At 44.0% G+C, this 24,174-nt stretch overlaps 1 protein-coding gene across 3 annotated transcripts in view; it reads left to right on the top strand.

The window, feature by feature from the left end:
• Nucleotides 1-24,174, top strand: part of efcab11 (EF-hand calcium binding domain 11) — a 74,670-nt gene that overhangs the window by 13,846 nt on the left and 36,650 nt on the right. The window contains exons 2-5 of one of the 3 annotated variants that reach the window (XM_020487541.2): nt 958-1,053; nt 4,137-4,185; nt 7,089-7,190; nt 19,625-19,715. In XM_020487541.2, coding sequence (XP_020343130.1) covers nt 958-1,053; nt 4,137-4,185; nt 7,089-7,190; nt 19,625-19,715 — 338 coding nt within the window. The remainder of the gene's footprint in view (nt 1-957; nt 1,054-4,136; nt 4,186-7,088; nt 7,191-19,624; nt 19,716-24,174) is intronic. The other 2 variants (XM_020487542.2, XM_020487543.2) reach the window with 2 other exon arrangements.

Raw genomic sequence — 24,174 nt, 5'->3', positions numbered from 1 at the left:
AAAGACACCTGTCCACAACTTCAAACAGTCACACTCCAAACTCCACTATGGCCAAGAGCAAAGAGCTGTCAAAGGACAACAGAAACAAAATTGTAGACCTGCACCAGGCTGGGAAGACTGAATCTGCAATAGGTAAGCAGCTTGGTTTGAAGAAATCAACTGTGGGAAAAATTATTAGGAAATGGAAGACATACAAGACCACTGATAATCTCCCTCGATCTGGGGCTCCACGCAAGATCTCACCCCGTGGGGTCAAAATGATCACAAGAACGGTGAGCAAAAATCCCAGAACCACTCGGGGTCTGGGTCTTTCAGCATGACAATGATCCCAAACACACCGCCCGGGCAACGAATGAGTGGCTTAGTAAGAAGCATTTCAAGGTCCTGGAGTGGCCTAGCTATTCTCCAGATCTCAACCCCATAGAAAATCTTTGGAGGGAGTTGAAAGTCCGTGTTGCCCAGCACAGCCCCAAAACATCACTGCTCTAGAGGAGATCTGCATGGAGGAATGGGCCAAAATACCAGCAACAGTGTGTGAAAACCTTGTGAAGACTTACAGAAAACGTTTGACCTCTGTCATTGCCAACAAAGGGTATATAACAAAGTATTGAGAAACTTTTGTTATTCACCAAATACTTTTTTTCCACCATAATTTGCAAATTAAATTTAAAAAATCCTACAATGTGATTTTCTGGATTTTTTCTTCTTCTAATTTTGTCTGTCATAGTTGAAGTGTACCTATGATGAAAATTACAGGCCTCTCTCATATTTTTAAGTGGGAGAACTTGCACAATTGGTGGCTGACTAAATACGTTTTTTTGCCTCACTGTATATGTGTATACATATGTGTGTGTGTATACATACATATACACATCATTGATTACACCCCATCCCCCCCCCTCTCTCGCCCCTACAAGGTAGACTTTTTTGTAACATGACAATGTATTTCCTCCGAAGGTTTATGAGCTGTGTGACACGGACAAGAAAGGCTACCTGAACAGAGAAGACTTAAAAATGGCGGTGGTCATGCTGTTTGGATATAAACCATCAAAGGTAGTAGAAACTAGATGTTATCATAGAATTAGACAGCCATTGCATCATTGTATCTGTTCCGTTATGGCATCTGAGAGCATGGGCAGCGCCATTGAGGCCATCTCCATTTGGAAGCAGTTGATTTTCTTATTCTACCACTTCTATGAGCTGGCAAACAAACTGAAAGGGTGCACGTTTTGTTCACAAATGGAAAATAAGAAATGGCACCACCATCTGACCCTAGATATGCACCCCTATCCCCAACAAACTCCCCACTTCTACCCACTACTTTGGCCCCTTCTCTCAAACCCCCTGTAGTTCTGACACACAAACACTTCTCTGCTGCTACTACGACCAATCTTCTGGGATTTCCTTTCTATCTGTGCAGTACAATTAATGACCATGGTAATAAACTCCAAGAAGAAAACCTCCCTAAAAGCACATTGTTCTGTTCACTTTGTACTGGCCTACTACTCACAGGGATTCTCTCAGGTTCCCTCACCCTTTGCCCACCAGCATTTGACACTTTCTGCACTGCTCTCACCCTGGCAAACTCAACCTGTCTCACTCGCACAGGACATTTCTGATCCCCAGCAACATGGTCATCCCCACCATTGAAACACACTTGTACCACCGAAACTACACACTCCTTTGTCCCAAGCCCTCCTGCACACTTCTCAATCCTCAAAATTGTTCTCCTACATACTGGTGCAACATGACCATAAGCTTGGCACCTGAAACACTGTAGTGGGTTTGGAAAGAAAAGCTCTTCCCGGATACCTGACATATTCTAGTATGACTTTATCAGGTTAACAGTATCTTCAGTCTCGCGTTAGTTAACAATACCCAGCTTTTCCCTCCACCCAGAAAAATAACACACATGGGTCGGCCAAAAGACACAAATCCACTTTCCCCACAAATATATTACTCCCACTGGCTCAGGAACATATCTGGCATTGTCCTGATCATTGTGATGCATCTTGGAAGTCTTCACCCAACCTGTCGCAGCAGGTACTTCCTCACTTTTGTCAGGTTTGATTTCTGTGCGAGTGAGACAGGTTGATGTTGCCAGGGTGAGAGCAGTGCAGAAAGTGTCATATGCTGAAACTGTAAGGAAAGTAGAGGATGGTGAGCAAAGGGTGAGGGAACCTGAGAGAATCCCTATGAGTAGTAGGCCAGTACAAAGTGAACAGAACAATGTGCTTTTAGGGAGGTTTTCTTCTTGGAGTTTATTACCATGGTCATTAATTGTACTGCACAGATGGAAAGGAAATCCCTTATTGGTCTGGTAGTACATCTCGGGCATTGTCCTGATCATTGTGGTGAATCTTGGAAGTCTTCACCCAACCTGTCGCTGCAGGTACTTCCTCAATTTTGTCGGGTTTGATTTCTGAGTTCTCACTAACCGCCTCCATCTCGGGGTTTTCAGGAGAGCAGCTTGTATCCAGCACTCCTGTTGTTGACTCATAAGTTAAATTACTAGGCTTGTATTCGGTAGACGTTGGTTTGTACCATTCGTTCTCAGCTCCATTCTTTCTCTCTTGCTTAATCCCTCCCACATCCTCTATTGTTTTTGAATGAGCTTCAAGCTTATATAATCAAACTCATGAAAATGCAGTCATATAAGAGATGTATACAATTTATATTTGTGTATTGATTTGTTCATATCCGATGGCTTCTATCAACATATTTGATGCTCAAGGAGTAAGACACATCACTGAAAGTTAGAATAGTATCAATTGAACTCCTGTGTGGCAACCCAATGTGTATGGGCTACCCTTTTCAAGGTTCTGTGGCCCCCATAGAGACAAATGTTGTTTTGATAGCTACAGTATGTTGCTCTACTTGGCTATGTGGCTTTATATTGTATAGACTTTAACCAACCAGTTTAAATAAGATATAAACAACATAAGTACATAAGTATGTGGCTTGCTAGAAAAACAAGGTAGTTAGTATGTAGTGTGTTAATAACAAAGACGGCGCTACCATAATACAATGCGCCACCCACACAGTGGTTGTTGATAGTGTGCCTTTACACGGCTACACACTGTTCTATTGCTAGCGGATGTATCTAGTTATTAAAAGTAGTTGATCAATCTAGCTCATCAGTTAGCCAGCTAACGTTAGCCATCATCAAGCAGGTGCACAAGATAAGATCATGCCACTGTAGCTAAGCAGTGTAGCCACGCATCAAAACGACATCATTCTTCATTATGGGGGTGACAGAACCTTGCTAACAAAGGGTCCCTGTCCGAAAAGGGTAGCCAGTGCTCATTGGGTTGCTGCAGCCTTTGATAGCATGCCGGAGCGTGCCTGCTCGAGCCGGGGACTTACAGGACGGTAAGAACCCGTTAGTTAGAGGCCGTTTGGTGTGTGTTAGATTTTTTATTTTTTACTAAACATTGCCAGCCAGTACTTTTGAAAAAAATATATTTCTACTTTTTTTGTAGACCGTTAAGGTATCGAAAGTGAGACAGCTGGTGGGAGTTGTAGTTCTAAGGAAACAGGGGCACTAACTTTTTGGCTTCGTGCTTCTTCTGGCCTTCAAATACGGTGAAAACCGTCATATGGTAAGTTAATTAACACGGAAACACGTATACATTTATATATATATCTCTTATATGACTGTGTTTTCATGAATTTTGACGATGAAAATGTTAAGCCAATTCTTAGCCTACAAAAAAACGAGACAACCAGAAGTACCACTTTCATACGGTGTAGACCCCCCATGTACAGTTGTGCTAGCTCTGGTCCATCGCACGAAGACAACGAGTTGCCTCGTGTCACGCAATGGACCAGAGCTACAGTGGTGTGGTTGTGTCCAGCCTCGTTCAAGTTGAATTTGAGGAGCAGTGAAGCAATGTTCATTTCATTCCACAAGATGGCGCCGGTGCACTTAGTTTTAGTTAGTTTTAAAAAGTATTCTCTAACCTTTCTTTGTGACCTGGCTAATTTGCATGATAATCACCTCACAAAAACTACACTGATAAATATCAAATGGGATCTCTTAAAAAAAATATTATCACTTCATTTCAAGTAGATTACATTTCCTGTCATCAATCAGGTCAGTCTTTAATTTCCTTGTGCTTGCTTGTATGTTGCAGTCTGAAACCAACATGTTAATGGATCAAGCCCAGGCAAAAGATTCACCAGGTAAGTCTGACCGTACCAGGAACCGTTCTCAGTTCTCCAACAAGCACAATGCTGTTGTGACAGAATGAGTACATATTACTGTGTGTGTGTGTGTCATACGAGCACTCAGAAATGAGAAAATATGTACACCATCCGCACTTTTAGCTCATACTGTATATCCTTGATGTGTCGATTTATGTAAATATGATGGTGACTCAATCTTCCCACGTCCAGTCATGCTGAACGGGAGCACTCCAATATATATATGTTTGTGTGTTTTGACGAACAAGTGGAAGATATAGCCACGGGACATAGCCTCTGAACAGCCATCGCAGACCGTATTTAATTTGAGAACAGCCATCGCAGACCGTATTTAATTTGAGACGAGTTGCTCAACCTCTCTCACTCACTCACAGACAGACATACACGAGTGCCTGCCTGCAGCTATCCTCTGACAGCCTCAATGGCTTTTTTAGATTAATTTATAGCGTGCCCGCAGTTTAGACGTCATTACAGTTTCATACGCTGTTCATCACAGTACCACTTATGGCCACGACAGGCAGCCCTCCAACTGAGACGCAAAGTAGGGGGACCCATGCTGATGTGTAAGCACACACACACAGCAAAACATCCACCGTGCAGCATTTAGCCGCTATCTCCATTTAAAATGGGATGGTGGAAGACAAAACCAAACAAAGCAACCTATTCAGTGTATCATTCCAATCCATCCTGGTGAAATGGAAGGAAACGAGATAAAACAAGAGGGAACGCTTGATTTAGATTGGGTGTAATCGTTTTACACATTTCCAGTAATTAAAAGAATGCCTCACAAAAGGCTTGCGGTGCAGTGTAATTGTTATTGTGACGACATGCGGCCAAACGCTTTAACTGGGGGCTTCTTGACATGCAGACGGGAGGGGGATAGAGAGAGTGGAGATGAGAAGGTGGCTGACTAGACAGATACGGGGCTATTGAAGGAAGATGTTAAACGGTTAAAGATTAGGAAGTCATTTCTCTTTTGTTTTTAAAGCCAGGAGCTAAATTTTAATCTATACATTGCCCAGTAAGAGAGAGAAAACAAGGGAGGGATTGAGGGTAAAGGGGGGTGAAGAGAAAGAATTTAGATAGTGGCATGGTTGATGCAATTAAATATTTCACCATCCGTTACATTTTCTGGGAGAGAGCGAGCGGGAAAAGAACGGAATGGAGAGAGCGCAATGAATTAAACGGCTCCTCTGGATGTGGTATGATTAGTAAATTGGTGGTGATGGTGGGAAGAGACAGAGTGGGTGGCTAACTAGAGGGAGAGATCAAGAATGTGTGTGGCTGGCTAAGAGTGAATGGGGCCAGGCAGTGTGGGTGTGGGCTTGGCTAGACTGTCTTTCTCTGTGGCTCATTTAAAGCACAGCCCCTCATAGGGGTTAAACAGAGGCCGTTGGCAAGAAACTAACTACCAATACTGTGTTCTACCATTGTCTTATGTAAGATAGCGAGTCTATTCCGCCTGTCCTGATCTTAGGTTGTGTGCTTGTGTGCTACAACACGAAAAGCAGGCACATAATGCCTTCAATTTTTGCCATATGATATTTTTTTGTGTGGCGTTGCTAAAATAAGGAACCTATCAACTATAGGCTACTAGCACTATGCTATGGCAAACTGGCTGGCTAGCTAGTAACACTAGCTAACTGGATAAACAGCAGTTAGGTTTAGAATGTTAAATCGTAATTTGCAGACAACAGCTGACAGGCTCTATCTATTGACTTAGCTAGCTGAGAAACAGTTCAGCTAAAGGTTTATGAGCTGCCAACGAAATCTTAACTGTTTTTGTTTTGTTTTTATTGTCAACTTACATTTTTTATGTTTACCATTACTAACTAATTTTCTGCTGATGATGCCATTTTCTTACCCGAACACTTTCGAACCATTAACCTTTTGCGAGATATGAGCATCATCTTAACTCCGTTTAGGAGTCTGAGATCGTTTATCTAGTAAGGGAGTCCTGCTCTAGCCTATGACAGTGTTGTCCTGTGCATTGTTTTGTTATGTGTTACATGTGGAACCCGAGTATGCCTAGTAGGCTAGGTCTACTGTGTAGCCTAGGACTGTTATGTTTGTATTTGGAAATATGTTTTCAAACTTTCTTGTGTTGTCCTCTGATTGGTTGTATTGTTAGATTTATTTGACAATTTCAATCTATCCCTATAGGAAGTCCCGTAGGAAGTTTTAGCCTCCACCTGCCCTTCTTTCTCTCACCCCTAACCGGTGTGCTAAGTATAGCGGACATGAGTCAGGCTCATAGTCTTGTGATGAGGTAGCCCTGCCTGCAACTTCAAAATCAGTCACCCCCTCAGCGCAAAATAATTTAATCTTGGTCTAAGGGTCAAGACGTTGGTCTGTGAGAGACCGGGGACGTTGGTCTGTGAGAGACCAGGGTGCTTGCATGAAGTTCTCTCAATTAGCTAGGCACGGTTGCTGGGTACGCTTGCCATGTGGTGAGTCATAGTCACAGATCTTTGGTAGGGGCCACCGTGCGGCTAACAGAATCAGATTCAAAACACACACACACACGACACCCTCCCTCATCCAAACACACCTCTATTCTTCCCTTCCTGTGAAAGCTTGGCACTGCTCTTTCCAGTTCTCCCTCTCTCGCTCTCTTGCTCTCTCTCTATTGCTCTATTCTCCCCAGCGCTGACTCCTTTTCTCCACCTTCTTTTCAAGCCCTGAGCGAGACTTGTGCTGAAGAAGCCCCCACACAGCACGCTTTCATTCACTGCCAGACACTCTGCCTGGCATTTGTGTGTGTGCGTGCATTTGTAAGGTGATATGTATGTTACTGTTACCACCATGTAAAGGAAGAAGACTCTTTATTTATCTCCCTCTCTCTCTTTCCACCCCTCCCCCCCGCCCCCATCTCTCTCTAGGGGTGTGTATAGAGATGTTTATGTGTCTCATGGGCAAGAAGTTGTCATCAGATGACCACTACCAGCAAACCAGACAGATCTTCAACACCTTTGATGTGAACTGTATGTACTGTACACCCCCCTCCATCTCTCTCTGTCTTGCTCCCATCTCTCTATCACTCATTCTCTGTTCCTCCATCTATCCATCTCTATCTCCACCCCCTTCTCTCAATCCCCCTTTCTTCTCTTTGGCTTTTCTTTTGCCAGAAGAGGGTGCTCTAGGCCTTGATGTGTGCACACACACACACACACACACACACACACAGTGCCTTCTGGAAGTATTCAGACCCCTTGACTTTTTTCACATTTTGTGACTTAACAGCCTTATTCTAAAATTGATTAAATAAATGTTTTTCCTCACCAATCTACATACCAATGCCCCATAATGACAAAGTGAAAACAGGCTTTTAGACATTGTTGCAAATGTATAAAACTCGAAAAACAGATACCTTATTTACGTAAGTATTCCAGACCCTTTGCTATGAGACTCAAAGTTGAACTCGGGTCAATCCTGTTTCCATTGATCATCCTTGAGATGCTTCTACCTTGACATGCTTCTACAACTTGGGAGTCCACCTGTGGCAAATTCAATTGATTGGACATGATTTGGAAAGGCACACACCTGTCTATATAAGATCTCACAGTTGACAGTGCATGTCAGAGCAAAAACCAAGCCATGAGGTCAAAGGAATTGTCTGTAGAGCTCCAAGACAGGATTGTGTCGAGGTACAGATCTGGGGAAGGGCACCAACCAATATCTGCAGCATTGAAGATCCCCAAGGACACAGTGGCCTCCATAATTCTTAAATGGAAGCAGTTTGGAACCACCAAGACTCTTCCTTGGGCTGGCTGCCCTGCCAAACTGAGCAATCGGGGGAGAAGGGCCTTGGTCAGGGAGGTGACCGAGAAGCCGATGGTCACTCTGACAGTGATCTGGAGTTCCTCTGTGGAGATGGGAGAACCTTCTTGAAGGAAAACCATCTCTGCAGCACTTCACCAATAAGGCCTTTATGGTAGAGTGGCCAGACGGAAGCCACTCCTCAGTAAAAGGCACATGGCAGCCCGCTTTGAGTTTGCCAAAAAAGCCCCTAAAGATTCTCAGACCATGACAAATCAGATTCTCTGGTCTGATGAAACCAAAATGGAACGCTTTTGCCTGAATGCCAAGCGTCACGTCTGGAGGAAACCTGGCACCAGCCAGTCTTAAGGAAACCTGGCACCATCCATCTACGGCATGGCGGTGGCAGCATCATGCTCTGGGGATGTTTTTCAGTGGCATGGACTGGGAGACTAGTCAGAATCGAGGCGAAGATGAACGGAGCAAAGTTCAGAGAGATCCTTGATGAAAACCTGCTCCAGAGTGTTCAGTGCCTCAGACTAGGGCGAATGCTCACCTTCCAACAAACCTAAGCACACATCCAAGACAATGCAGCAACCGCTGCTCCGCCCACAACCGTAAGGCTCTCCAGAGGGTAGTGAGGTCTGCACAACGCATCACCGGGGGCAAACTACCTGCCCTCCAGGACACCTACACCACCCGATGTTACAGGAAGGCCATAAAGATCATCAAGGACAACAACCACCCGAGCCACTGTCTGTTCACCCCGCTATCATCCAGAAGGCGAGGTCAGTACAGGTGTTTATGTGACAAATAAAATTTGATCTGATGCAGGGACTTTGGGACAAGTCTCTGAATGTCCTTGAGTGGCAGCCTTATTCAATTTTACAATAAGGATGTAATGTAGCAAAATGTGGAAAGTCAAGGGTTCTGTATACTTTCCGAATGCACTGTACACACACACACTTCCTCTGCAAATAGTTCCCTTTTGTATCTAAACTGAAAAACAGAACACTGAAATTAATCCTCTGGTGTGTGTGTGCGCTCTGTAGAAGATCATTCCCACTCTTTGTTCTGTTGGAAAGCATGAGTATAATTCATAAATGTAACATTTTTTGGCAGAGTTTTATATCCGCAGGGGAGTGTCTGTGTGTCAGGTGACCGTGATGATTAACTCTGAAGTAAATGGCCCAGGGACTGTCTTCATTAACCCTCTCACCCGCCATTACAGACGAGGACCTTTGTGTGTGACAACGGCTGGTTTCTTTAATGGCTGCCTGAAACTGCATCCTCAAAGCATTTTTTTATGGTGTGATGCTAGACACTGTGTGTGTGTGTGCGTGCATGTGTGTGCGTGCGCACTGTACACGTGTGTGTGTGTGCACTGCATGCCTGTGTGTGTTGTGTGTGTTTGCATGTCTGTGTGTGTGTGTGTGTGATTCATGGCATACTGCTCGACTGCATTAATAATTAATTGGCTCTTTTGACAACAGCTTGATAATAATTGGGGTCTGGAATAATAGTGTGTTCACACACAAACTCAGCACAAACGTCCCTTTTCAGGACCCTGTCTTTCAAAGAATATTTGTAAAAATCAGAATAACTTCACAGATCTTCATTGTAAAGGGTTTAAACACTGTTTCCCATGCTTGTTCAATGAACCATAAACAATTAATGAACATTCACCTGTGGAACAGAAGGTAGGCAATTAAGGTCACAGTTATGAAAACTTAGGACACTAAGAGTGTCTACAGACTCTGAAAAAGACCAAAAGAAAGATTCCCAGGGTCCCTGCTCATCTGCGTGAACGTGCCTTAGGCATGCTGCAAGGAGGCATGAGGACTGCGGATGTGGCCTGCGCAATAAATTGCAATGTCTTTACTGTAAAACGCCAAAGACAGCGCTACAGGGAGACGAGATGGACAGCTGATCATCCTCGCAGTGGCAGACCACGTGTAACAACACCTGCACAGGATCGGTACATCCAAACATCACACCTGCGGGACAGGTACAGGATGGCAACAACAACTGCCCGAGTTACATCAGGAACGCACAATCCCTCCATCAGTGCTCAGACTGTCTGCAATAGGCTGAGAGAGGCTGGACTGAGGGCTTGTAAGCCTGTTGTAAGGCAGGTCCTCACCAGATATCACTGGCAACAACATTGCCTATGGGCACAAACTCACCATCGCTGGACCAGACAGGACTGGCAAAAAGTGCACTTCACTGTAGAGTCGCGGTTTTGTCTCACCAGGGGTGATGGTCAGATTTGCGTTTATCGTCGAAGGAATGAGCGTTACACCGAGGCCTGTACACTGGAGCGGGATTGATTTTGGAGGTGGAGGGTCCGACATGGTCTGGGGCGGTATGTCACAGCATCATCGGACTGAGCTTGTTGTCATTGCAGGCAATCTCAACGCTGTGCGTTACAGGGAAGACATCCTCCTCCCTCATGTGGTACCCTTCCTGCAGGCTCATCCTGACATGACCCTCCAGCATGACAATGCCACCACACACAGAATGAGCAGGATGGCTGATTTCCTGTAAGACAGCGAAGAGCCCGGGTCTCAATCCCATTGATCGGAGGGTGAGGGCTAGGGCCATTCCCCTCCAGAAATGTCCGGGAACTTGCAGGTGCCTTGGTGGAAGAGTGGGGTAACATCTCACAGCAAGAACTGGTTACATAATGGACACACCAGATACGGACCATTTTTTATTTTGACCCCCCCCCCCCCCCCCCCGCTGAGTTTATATACTGTATAAATACACCCACTCATCATGTATGTATGTGCCTTAGTATTATAACTTTATATGTCTTCGGAAAGTATTCAAACCCTTGCCTTGCAAAAAAGGGCACCTATTCCCTTTGAGCATGGTGAAGTTATTCATTACACTTTGCATGGTGTATCAATACACCCAGTCACTACAAAGGTACAGGCGTCCTTCCTAACTTGCCGGAGAAGAAGGAAACCGCTCAGAGATTTCACCATGAGGCCAATGGTGACTTTTTAAAACGGTTACAGAGTTTAATGGCTGTAATAGGAGGAAACTGAGGATGGATCAACAACGTTGTTACTCCACAATACTAACCTAACCACAGAGATGCATACAAAGCTCTCCCTCACCCTCCATTTGGCAAATCTAACCATAACTCCATCCTCTTAATTCCTGTTTACAATCAAAAACTCAAACAGGAAGTACCAGTGATGCGCTCAATATGGAAGTAGTCAGATGAAGAGGACACTAATCTTCAGGACTGTTTCGCTAGCACAGATTGGAATATGTTCCGGGATTCATCCGATGGCATTGAGTAGTTTACCACATCAGTCACCGGGCTTCATTAATAAGTGCATTGACGACGTCATTCCCGCTGTGACCGCACATACTAACCAAAAGCCATGGATTACAGGCAACATCCACACTGATCTAAAGGGTAGAGCTGCTGCTTTTAAGAAACGGGACACAAATCTGGACGCTTATAAGAAATCCTGCTACACCCTCCGACGAACCATAAAACAGACAAAGTGTCAATACAGGCCTAAAATCAAATCCTACTACACCACATCTGACGCTCGTTGAATGTGGCTGTGTTTGCAAACTATCACGGGTTACAAAGGGAAACCCAGCTGCGAGCTGCCCATTGACGCAAACCTACCAGATGAGCTAAATGCCTTCTATACTCTCATTGAGGCAAACACTGAACCATGCATGAGAGCATCAGATGTTCCGGACGATTGTGTGATCACACTCTCTGTAGCCGGTGTGAGTGAGCTTAACATTCACAAGGCCGCAGAGCCAGACATATTACCAGGATGCATACTCCGAGCATGCGTGGACCAACTGTCAGGTGTCTTCACTGACATTTTCAACCTCTGCCTGACCCCGTCTGTAATATCTACATGTTTCAAGCAGACTATCAAAACGCCAAGGCAACCTGTCTAAATTATTATTGTCCCGTAGCACTCATATCTTTAGCCATAAAATGCTTTGAAAGGATGGTCATGGCTCACATCAACGTCATCATCCCAGACACCCCAGACCCACTTCAATTCGCATGCTGCCCCAACATATCCACAGATGACACTATCTCTTATTGCACTCCACACAGCCTTTTCCCACCTGGACAAAAGGAACACCTACGTGAGAATGCTGTTCATTGACTACAGCTCAACACTAAACTAAGGACCCTGGGATTAAACACCTCCCTCTTAAATTGGATACTGGACTTTCTGACAGGCCACCCTTAGGTGGTGGGGGTAGGAAAAAATAAATCCGCCACGCTAACACTCAACACGGGGGCCCCTCAGGAGTGCTTAGCCGCCTCCTGTATTCCGTGTTCACCCACGACTGTGGCCACACACGACTCCAACATCATTAAGTTTTCAGACGACGTGACGGTGGTAGGCCTGAGCACCGACGACGATGAGACAGCCTATAAGGCTGAGGTCAGAGACGACAACAACCTCTCCCTCAAAGGAGCTGGTCGTGGATTATAGGAAACAGAGGGCCGAGCACACCCCCATTCACATCGAATGGGGCTGTAGTGGAGATGGTCAAGAGTTTCAAGTTCCTCAGTGTCCTATGCACGATATATTGGTAAGCATATCTGAATCGGACGATATTAGCTAACATGCCAACATCCGGCATTGTCTAGTTTAACGCCGATATGCAAAACCGATGTCAGAGCTGACGTGCATACCTATATAACATAGGTAGATGACATAATGACGCCACGAAAAATACAGCGCCTCACGTGCAACACATCATTCCTAACCTAGCACACAATGTCTGCGAGTTGATCTATCTTGGAAGTTTCAAAGGAAGATAACAAAGGCCATATGCAAGTTTTGTGCTGCTATTATTTCCCGAGGAGGGGAGAAAGTTAAATCCTAACTAGGTTTTGATGATGTATAACTGGTAATGAGGACAAATGTAATTGCCAACAAAAAAACTGTTTGATTAGTGTGTGTTTCAACTATTTAACTGTACTAGAATGCTTAAAAGGTCGTTGTAACTGTACTAGAATGCTTAACATTTTTAAATATCGGTATCTGATTAATTGGCAAGGAAAATATTCGATATCGGTATCGGCCAAAAATCTGCATCCCTTGTTTCTAACACACCAACACAGTCATGAAGAGGGCACAACAATGCCTCTTTCCCCTCAGGAGGCTGAAAAGATTGGCCCTCAGATCCTCAAAATTATACAGCTGCACCATTGATAGTATCTTGACTGGCTGCATCATCGCTTGGTATGGCAACTGCTCGGCATCCGACCGCAAGGCGCTACAGAGGGTAGTGCGTATGAGCTCCCTGTCATCCAGGACCTCTATACCAGGCATTGTCAGAAGAAAGCCCTAAAAATAGTCAAAGATTCCAGCCACCCAAGTCACAATCTGTTCTCTCTGCTACCACACGGCAAGCAGTACTGGACCGCCAAGTCTTCGACCAAAAGGCTCCTGAACAGCTTCCAACCCAAAGCTGTTAATCAAATGGCTACCCGGACTTTCTGCTTCAAAGGTTTGGCGTCACTTAGAAATGTCCTTGTTTTTGACAGAAAATCCATTTTTTTGGTCCATTTAAAATAACATCAAATTGATCCGAAATACAGTGTAGACATTGTTAATGTTATAAATTACTATTGTAGCTGGAAACGGCAGATTTCTTTAATGGAATATCTACATAGGCGTACAGAGATCCATTATCAGCAACCATCACTCCTGTGTTCCAATGGCACATTGTGTTAGCTAATCCAAGTTTATCATTTTAAAAGGCTACTCACTGGACCCTATGATCACTCGGCTGCACATGCCTCTCCCTAATGTCAATATGCCTTGTCTATTGCTGTTTTGGTTAGTCATTTTTGTCTTATTTCACTATAGAGCCTCCAGCCCTGCTCAATATGCCTTAGCTAGACCTTATGTTCCACCCCCCCACACATGCGGTGACCGCACCTGGCTTAAATAGTGCCTCTAGAGACAAAACCTCTCTCGTCCGTCACTCAATGCCTAGGCTTACCTCCACTGTACTCACATCCTACCATACCCTTGTCTGTACATGATGCTTTGAATCTATTCTTCTGCGCCCAGAAACCTGGTCCTTTTACTCTCTTTTCCGAACGCACTAGACGACTAGTTCTTTTAGCCTTTAGCCGTACTCTTATCCCACTCCTCTGTTCCTCTGGTGATGTAGGGGTTAACCCAGGCCCTGAAGCCCTCAGCATCACTCCCATTCCCCAGGCGCTCTCATTTGTTGACTTCTGTAGCCGTAACCGAAACCAAAAGCATGTTAACTTTAGAAGCCTCCTCCCTAAGCTTGTCTCATTCACTGCTTTTAGCACACTCCGCCAACCCGGATGTCTTAGCCGTGTCTGAATCCTGGCTTAGGAAGGCCATCGAAAATCCTGAAATGTCCATCCCTAACTATAACATTTTACGACAAGATAGAACTGCCAAAGGGGGAGGAGTTAGCCTGCAGAGTTCTGTCATACTATCCAGGTGTGTGCCCACCAATTCTAGCTTTTACTTTTAAAAATCCACCCATCCAGAAACAAGTCTCACTGTTGCCGCTTGTTATAGACCCCCCTCAGCCCCCAGCTGTGCCCTGGACACCATATGTGAATTGATCGCCCCCCATCTATCTTCAGAGTTCGCACTGTTAGGTGACCTAAACTGCCATCCTACAATCTAAGCTAGATGTCCTCAATCTTACACAAATGATCAAGGAACCTACCAGGTACAACCTGATATCATCCTGACCAACCTGCCCTCTAAATACACCTCTGCTGTCTTCAACCAGGATCTCAGCAATCACTGCCTCATTGCCTGCATGCGTTATGGGTCCGCGGTTAAATGACCACCCCTCATCACTGTCAAACGCTCCCTAAAACACTTCAGCGAGCAGGCCTTTCTAATCGTCCTGGCCTGGGTAGCCTGGAAGGATCCAGGCTCATCCCGTCAGTAGAAGATACATGGTTGCTGTTCAAAAGTGCTTTCCTCTAAATAAGCATGTCCCATACAAAGAATGCAGAACTAAGAACAGATATAGCCCTTGGTTCACCCCAGACTGGACTGCCCTTGACCAGCTCAAATACATCCTGTGGCGTTCTGCATTATGCATCGAATAGCCCCCGCGATATGCAACTTTTCAGGGAGATCAGGAACCAATATACACAGTCTGTTAGCTGTTAGCTTTTTCAAAGAGAAATTTGCATCCTGTAGCACTAATTCCAAAAAGTTTTGGGACACTGTAAAGTCCATGGAGAATAAGAGCACCTTCTCCCAGCTGCCCACTGCACTGAGGATAGGAAACACAGTCACCACCGATAAAACTACGATAATTGGTCATTTCAATAAGCATTTTTCTAAGGCTGCCATACGTTCCACCTGGCTACCCCTACATCAGCCAACATCTCAGAACCCCCTGCAGCAGCTTGCCCAAACCCTGCTTCTCCTTCACCCAAATCCAGCTGATGTTCTGAAAGAACTGCAAAATCTGGATCCCAACAAATCAGCTGGGCTAGACAATCTGGATCCTATCTTTCTAAAATTATCCTCCGAAATTGTTGCAACCCGTATTACTAGCCTATTCAACCTTTCTTTCGTATCGTCTGAGATCCCCAAAGATAGGAAAGCTGCTGCGGTCATCCCCCTCTTCAAAGGGGGAGACACTCTAGACTCAAACTGTTATAGACCTATATCCATCCTGCCCTGCCTTTCTAAAATCTTCGAACGCCAAGTTAATAAACAGATCACCGACCATTTCGAATTCCACTGATCTCTTTATTAACTTGGCGTTCGAAGATTTTAGAAAGGCAGGGCAGGATGGATATAGGTCTATAACAGTTTGAGTCTAGAGTGTCTCCCCTTTGTCTACACTATGCAATCTGGTTTCCGAGCTGGTCATGGGTGCACCTCAGCCATGCTCAAGGTCCTAAACGATATCATAACCGCCATCGATAAGACAGTACTTTGCAGACGTCTTCATCGACCTGGCCAAGGCTTTCAACTCTGTCAATCACCGCATTCTTATCGGCAGACTCAATAGCCTTGGCTTCTCAAATGACTGCCTCGCCTGGTTCACCAACTACTTCTCAGATGTCAATGTGTCAAATCAGAGGGCCTGTTGTCTGGACCTCTGGCAGTCTCTATGGGGGTGCCACAGGGTTCAATTCTCGGGCCGACTCTTTTCTCTGTATATATCAATGATGTCACTCTTGCTGCTGGTGATTCTCTGATCCACCTCTACGCAGACGACACCATTCTGTATACATCTGGCCCTTCTTTGGACACTGTGCTAACAAACCTCCAAACGTGGCCTCAACTGCTTTTAAATGCTAGTAAAACTAAGTGCGTGCTCTTCAACAGATTGCTACACGTACCCTCCGGCTCGACTAGCATCACTACTGTGGACTGTTCTTACCTAGAATATGTGGACAACTAGAAATACCTAGGTGTCTGATTAGACTGTAAACTCTCCTTCCAGACTCACATTAAGCATCTCCAATCCAAAATTAAATCTAGAATTGGCTTCCTATTTCGAAAACAAAGCCTCCTTCACTCATGCTGCCAAACATACTCTCGTAAAACTGACAATCCTACTGATCCTTGACTTTGGCGATGACGTTTACAAAATCACCCCCAACAGACTACATCCAGTTTGCTGAGTAGAGTATCACAGTGCCATCCGTTATCACCAAAGCACCATATACTACACACCACTGCGACCTGTATGCTCTCATTGGCTGGCCCTCACTACATATCCGTCGCCACACCCACTGGCTCCAGGTCACCTATAAGTCTTTGCTCGGTAAAGCCCCGCCTTATCTCAGCTCACTGGCCACCATAGCAACACCCACCCGTATCACGGGCTCCAGCAGGTATATTGCACTGGTCATCCCCAAAGTCAACACTTACTTTGGCGGCCTTTTCTTTCCAGTTCTCTCCTGCCAATGACTGGAACTAATTGCAAAAATCACTGAAGCTGGAGACTTATATCTCCCTCACTAACTTTAAGCATCAGCTGTCAGAGCAGCTTACTGATCACTGTACCTGTACACAGCCAATCTGTAAATAACACAGCCAATCTGTAAATAGCACACCCGACTACCTCATCCCCATATTATTACTTTTCCTATTGCTCATTTGCACCCCAGTATCTCTACTTGCACATCATCATCTGCACATCTATCACTTCAGTATTAATGCTAAATTGTAATTACTTTCACCTCGTGGGCCTATTTATTGCCTACCTCCCTACTCTTCTATAGTTGTACACCCTGTATATAGATTTTTCTATCATTCTTTTGTGTTATTGCCTGTACATTTTGTTTGTGTAACTTTGTTGTTGTCTCACTGCTTTGCTTTATCTTGGCCAGATCGCAGTTGTAAATGAGAACTTGTTTTCAACTGGCCTACCTGGTTAAATAAAGGTGAAAAAAAAAATCTGGAGCATCAGCAATTGTGGGTTCGATTACAGGCTCAAAATTGCCAGAAACAAATACGTTTCTTCTGAAACACGTCAGTCTATTCTTGTTCTGATAAATGAAGGCTATTCCATGCGAGAAATTGACAGAACAGCGCAAACTGTCTCTAACAAGAATAGAAAGAGGAGTGGGAGGCCCCAGTGCACAACTGAGCAAAAGGACAAGTACATTAGAGTGTGTAGTTTGAGAAACAGACGCCTTACAAGTCCTCAACTGGCAGCTACATTAAATAGTACCTGCAAAACAACAGTCTCAACGTCAACAGTGAAGAGGCGACTCCGAGATGCTGGCCTTCTAGCCAGAGTTGCAAAAAAAAGCCATATCTCAGGCTGGCCAATAAAAAGAAAAGATAGGCAAGAACACAGACACTGGAACTCTGCCTAGAATGCCAGCATCCCGGAGTCACCTCTTCACTGTTGACGTTGAGACTGCTGTTTTACGGGTACTATTTAATGAAGCTGTCAGTAAATTATATCATAAATAGGACTGGTAAAGTTATGTCACACATGTAGCTAACAAAAAATATATGAAAATGTCTGCTCTATCCAAAAGTACAATCAACTAATTGTAGCATTACCACAAAAATGGGGTGGCAGGTAGCCTAATGGTTAAAGCATTGGGCCAGTAACTGAAAGGTTTCTGGATCGAATCCCCGAGCTGACAAGGTAAAAAATCTGTCGTTCTGCCCCTGAACAAGGCAATTAAACCACTGTTCCCGGTAGGCCGTCATTGTAATTAAGAATTTGTTCTAACTGACTTGCCTAGTTAAATAAAATAATAATAAAAACCGCAAAAATGGAAGAGGCAAGTGGAAGGGGGAGAAGGTAAGGAACTTTTCTGTCAGCCCTGCAATAAAGACCAAATATACAACCATCCCAGCTCTGCAGATTTTGCTGCGAAGAGACAGAATCATTAGATCATTTGTTTTGGTACTGTCCATATGTTGCTTGTTTTTGGTCGCAGGTTCAGGAATGGCTGAATAATTACAACATTTACCTGGAGCTCTGCAAATAGTGTTGAGAGGAGTAGGCAGGAGGCAGTCGCAGGTTTAGAACTACTACATTTATTAAAGCACTCATAATTAAAAATGTATTAATTAATTAAATGCAGGACGGAACCCAAAGTGCAAAAATAATAAAGTACTCAGGAAATAGTAGGAGAGAAGGGTTCCTTTGAATAAAAAAAGTAAAATAAAATTATATATATATATTATATATATATATTTATATATATATATATATATATAATTGTATTTTACTTTTTGTTGTTATATATATATATATATATATATATATATATATATATATATATATATATATATATATATATATATATATTTGATGAGTGAAGGGTGTTTGCCAGCAGCAGGTTCGGCAACAGCTAGAAGGCCGGCGACGCCGAACGAGAGGGGTTGCCAAAGCAAAGGCTGGTGTGACAATAGCACTGCTGGGTGATTTGGACAGTCATAGTCAATCCATCAATAATACAATTAGCAAAAATGTGTCTTTACTTTGTAATCTGGAGAAACTATAGAAAGGTTCAGAACTTTTGTTAAAATACTCCAAAAACATGCATCCTGTTTGCAACAAGGCACTAAAGTAATACTGCAAAAAATGTGGCAAGCAATTCACTTTTTGTCCTAAATACAAAATGTGTTTGGTTGTCTAGCAATGATCAACAACCAATTTGACAGACCTTGAAGAATTTTGAAAAGAATAATGGGCAAAAGTTGCACAATCCAATTGTGGAAAGCGCTTAAATACTTACCCAGAAAGACTTAACAGTTGTAGTTGCTGCCAAAGGTTATTCTACAAAGTATTGACTCAGGGGTGTGAATACCTATGCAAATGAGCAATTTCTGTATTTCATTTTCAATACATTTGCCAAAAACTCTAAAAACAATTTTTCACTTTGTCATTAAAAGAAATCTATTTAATCCATTTTGAATTTAGGCTGTAACACAACAAAATGTGTAATAAGTTCAGGTGTATGAATACTTTCTGAAGGCACTGTAGCTCTATCTTAGACAGACAACTCAGCTCTCTTTCTCTGTCTCTCCCTCGCACTACCACTTTTTTGTGTGTGTGCGCCCATGCGTATGTGTGCACATGCATGCCTGTGCATACGTACTGTGTGTGTTTGTGTGTTTACACCTGTGTTTTCTCATCTCTGCAGGTCGTGGTTTCCTGAAGCTGGAGGACTTTAGAACAGCCTTCAGTAGAGTGGCTCCTCGTCTGCCTGAGAGGACTGTCCTGGAGGCCTTCAGGTACTGGGGATGGGATGGGAAAGGGTTGGAAATTGTTTGGGAAAGTGGATGGAGATGGGGAAAGGGTTGGGAAGGAGTTAGCAATGGGTTTAAGTTTCACGTTTCATTAGTCATATATACAGAATACACATGGTATACAACGTCCAACGAAATGCTTGTAGGTTCCCTCTCAATAATGCAGTAAGAAATAATAAAGTAAAATAATAAAAAGTAAATGGCGCGGGTAGAATATAATAAAACATTTAGCGTAAATACAGGAAGGCAATTTATAGTACAATATTTACATGTGTGTGTGAATGTACTATATGTGTGTTCCTGAGTGAGTGCATGTATGCTAAGGTGCGGAGAGTCAGTGCAGGTGGTCAGTTTTCAGCAGTCTGATGGCTTGTTGGTCTGAGCCTGTTGGTCTGATACTTTCTGCCCGACAGTAAGGGAGGGAACAGTCTGTGGCTGGGGTATGTAGGGTCCTTGATGATGCTGCGGGACTTCCTCAGGCACAGTTTTGAGTATATGTCCTGAATGGGTGGGAGCACGGCCAAAGGGGTGTACTGGGCTGTTGTCACAACTCGCTGGAGGGCCTTGCGGTCGTGGGCGGAGCAGGTCCCATACCAGGCAGCGATGCAGCCAGGCAGGACGCTCTAGATGGTGCAGTGGTAGTATTTGGAGAGGAGGCATGCTGAATTTCTTCAGCTGCTTTAGGAAGCAGAGGTGCTGTTGCGCTCTGTTGATAAGAGTGGTGGTGGTGTTGTTGGTCCATATCAAGTTCTTAGAGATGCGTACATCGAGGACTCTCTCCACTGCAGTCCCGTCAATGTGGATCGGGGCGTGTCCTCTCCCCTGCTTCCTGAAGTCAACAATCAACTCCTTTGTTTTGCTGAGGTTGAGGGAGAGGTTGTTGTCCTGGCACCACAATGAGAGTTTACAGTGCCTTCAGAAAGTATTCACCCCTTGACTTTTTCCACATTTTGTTGTTAAAGCCTGAATTTAAAAAGTATTACATTTATATATTTTGTCAACAACCTACACAGCCCAAAAATATGCTATCATGTGAAAGTGGAATGAGATTATTTTAAAACTCCTCAATAATTATTCAACCCCTTTTGTTATGGCAATCCCCAAAATGTGCTTAACAAGTCACATAATAAGTTGCATGGACTATCTCATATCTTTACCCCACACATACTACCTTTCAAAAGTTTGGGGTCACTTAGAAATATCCTTGTTTTTGAAAGAAAAGCAAAAATGTTTGTCCATTTTTGTCCACTACTATTGTAGCTGGAAACGGCTGATCTTCAGTTTCTTGGCAATTTAAATAATATAAATAAATAAATTCATCACGTTTGCAACAAGGCACTAAAGTAATACGGTAAAAAAAAAAATTGTTTAGGAAAAATCCAATGCAACACATTACTGAGTACCACTCTCCATATTTTCAGGCATAGTGGTGGCCGCATCAAAAACAATTTTTCATTTTGAATTCAGGCTGTAACACATCAAAATGTGAAATAAGTCAAGGGGTATGAATGCTTTCTGAAGGCACTGTACCTCTTCCCTGTAGGCTGACTCGTCGTTGTTTAGTGATCAGGTCGACAACCGTGGTGTCATCAGAACTTGATGATGGAGCTTGTGTCATGCTTAGCCACGCAGTCGTGGGTGAACAGGGAGTACAGCAAAGGGCTGAGGACGCATGCCTTGGGGGGCCATGTGTTGAGAGACAGTGTGGAGGAGATTGGGTATGGAAATGTGAAGGAATTGGTAATGGGTTGGGAATGTAATTGTAAATGGGAAGAAGGGGATAGAAAGGGTTTTGGGATGGGAAATGGTTTTGGAAAGGGGTTGGGAATCCCATCAGGCTCTTTTACTGTAAATCAATGTTGGTATACATGGCCACTGTATCCCAAATGGTGGGTTTAGTTGTTCACACAGGTGTTCTCAGTCCAGTCAAATACTTAGTATTTATTTAGCTGTGAATTTATTTTTTTTACAGATTTTTCTGGTCTCATAAGACATGGCAAAACATGTAGAATTGCAGGAAATTGGCTTTAAAACTGACGCTAGTTCTACATAGGGGTGCACTTTTTTTAAAAATTCACAAGAGCTCTGACGAAGGCGGTGAGGCCGATACGGTAGCTTATTAAATATCAGTGATACTATCAAGAGCAGTGTGCGGTTTCCTTTTTCCTTCATCTTGTTTAATTGTTGCCATGCACCTGCAAATTAGATTGTTCAGATGTGCGAGTGCCTTTTGAATTTTGCTTTAAAACTGCTAAAATGTATCTCTGCCAAAAATAGGGGTGTGAACAGTTTGGTGTTGCATGGGTTGCCAGGTGGGAATTTGTTACTATGCCGATAAATGACAATGTCCATCCGGACCTTTGACACCTAGGACATTTACAGTATGTGACTGGACCTTCTCAAATAGTACCCCCTGCCCTACATAATGCACTACTTTTGACCAGGGCCCGGTTTCCCTAATGCATATCAAGGCTAAGTTCATAGTAAGAACCTTCGTAGGAGCATACTTAAATCTCCGAGATGTTTCCCCAAACCATCGTTACTAATGTTGCACTTGAAAATGCTTGTTGTTTACGGACTGCCTCAAACCACTAGTCGAACAGCTAAGTGCGTCGTGAAATATTTTTTTGCTCTTCCACGTCACTTTATTACACAGAAGATCTTGGCTAAACGTAATCTCTCTGTGTCCGCCGATAAATTCAGAACAAAGTTGACTACAAATACAAAGTTGCCAATGTCTTTGCAATTGTTACAAACATGCAAAGGATAAAAATATGCTTCAAACGAAAACCGAGGTGACTGCATTAAAAGACGAATAGAGTATAGGTTAGGCCTATATATTTCAATCATATTGAGATCAATTTAATGTCCATTCAATTGAGTTCTATTTTGTAATTGTAGGCTACTGTGTAACATATGCGCAATGATGTGCGAAATCTACGGTGGTGCATTATTATAGGGTAAGCCTTAGAATAAGCCACCTCAATATTTGCAGCCATCAGGATAATATATCTAGGAGCTGATAGGTCATCAAAAGTGGCGATTTTAACATGTCAGTATTAACGATGTGAATGGAGAAAGCTGATCAGACAGCCCAGTCTCCTTCACCCTCCCCTCTCCGGTCTCCTTCCCCCTCTCCTCTCCGGTCTCCTTCTCCCCCTCTCCTCTCCGGTCTCCTTCTCCCCCTCTCCTCTCTGGTCTCATTCTCCCCCTCTCCTCTCCGGTCTCATTCTCCCCCTCTCCTCTCCGGTCTCATTCTCCCCCTCTCCTCTCCGGTCTCATTCTCCCCCTCTCCTCTCCGGTCTCATTCTCCCCCTCTCCTCTCCGGTCTCATTCTCCCCCTCTCCTCTCCGGTCTCATTCTCCCCCTCCCTCTCTCCCCTGTGTTCAGTTAGGCTACCTTTAAAACAGCATGACAGAGAGCAAAGGGAATGAATAGAGGAGAAGGGAGGAGGCCTGGCTTGGAAAGTGGGGGAGAAAGGGGGAATGAGCAAGAGAAAAGGAAAATAGTCATATTTAGTGTGAAAGTGGGGAGTTTAAAAAAACTAAAGTGTGTTTGTGTGTGTGTGCGTAGAGTTTCTGTGTGCCCAGGGCTGTGTTTAGTCCAGATTATCTCTCCAAAGTGATAAATAATAACACTTGCTCTGAGGGAAGGAGGGAGGAAGAGAGAGAACATGCTTGTTCTTCACACACTTCGGAATAAAACTAAAGCAAGTTCGTATGTGTTGCAGTGTGTGTGCAGCAATGTGTTGTTGTGTGTGTGTTCTCTCTGTCCTTTCAGTCCCTTGCCATGTCCTTTCTGTCATAATCACAGAACAATGGATCACAGAATCACACCATTAACACCACACAAGCATGTGTGTTTGTGCACACAAGCATTCTCTAACACACACGCACACGTGTAAATACACACACACACATTTACGGCGTGCACCTGCTGCCTCCTTTTTATTTGCTCCAGATTTACGGCCGCGTGCCGCCGAGCTCTTGCTCACACACACCATTAACACAGCAACCGCTCGCCTGGTTACTGTCTCCATGACAACGTGGCAACGCAGTGCCTACCATCGCACCTTCAGCAGAACCTGCAGTTGTTATTCCCCCTTTCCTTTCTCTCTTTGACCCTTTCTTTCTTTCCTTCTCTCTTTTTTGTTAGTTATTTTTCTTTCTGTCCTTCCTCCTTTTATTTTGTTCTCTTTTACCTCTCTCTCCCTCCTTCCTTTTTTCTTCTCTCCTCTGTTTTCCTCACCCATCCCTCTCAGGCTTTATCTCTACCTCTTTTGTTGTTCTTCCTCTGCTTCTGCTTTGTTGCTCCTCTCTCTCGGTCTCCACAGCAACTCTGTCTTGTGGTAGCCCTTTACACTCGGAACGTATACGGGTTTATACGGGTTAAACATGTCAGATTTGGGCAGTAATAAGCTCATAAATTGGAAGGTAGTGGCTGT

Source organism: Oncorhynchus kisutch, linkage group LG7 (genome assembly GCF_002021735.2).
Source record: "Oncorhynchus kisutch isolate 150728-3 linkage group LG7, Okis_V2, whole genome shotgun sequence".
Classification (NCBI taxonomy): domain Eukaryota; kingdom Metazoa; phylum Chordata; class Actinopteri; order Salmoniformes; family Salmonidae; genus Oncorhynchus; species Oncorhynchus kisutch.
This window is presented reverse-complemented; position numbering and strand designations above follow the sequence as displayed.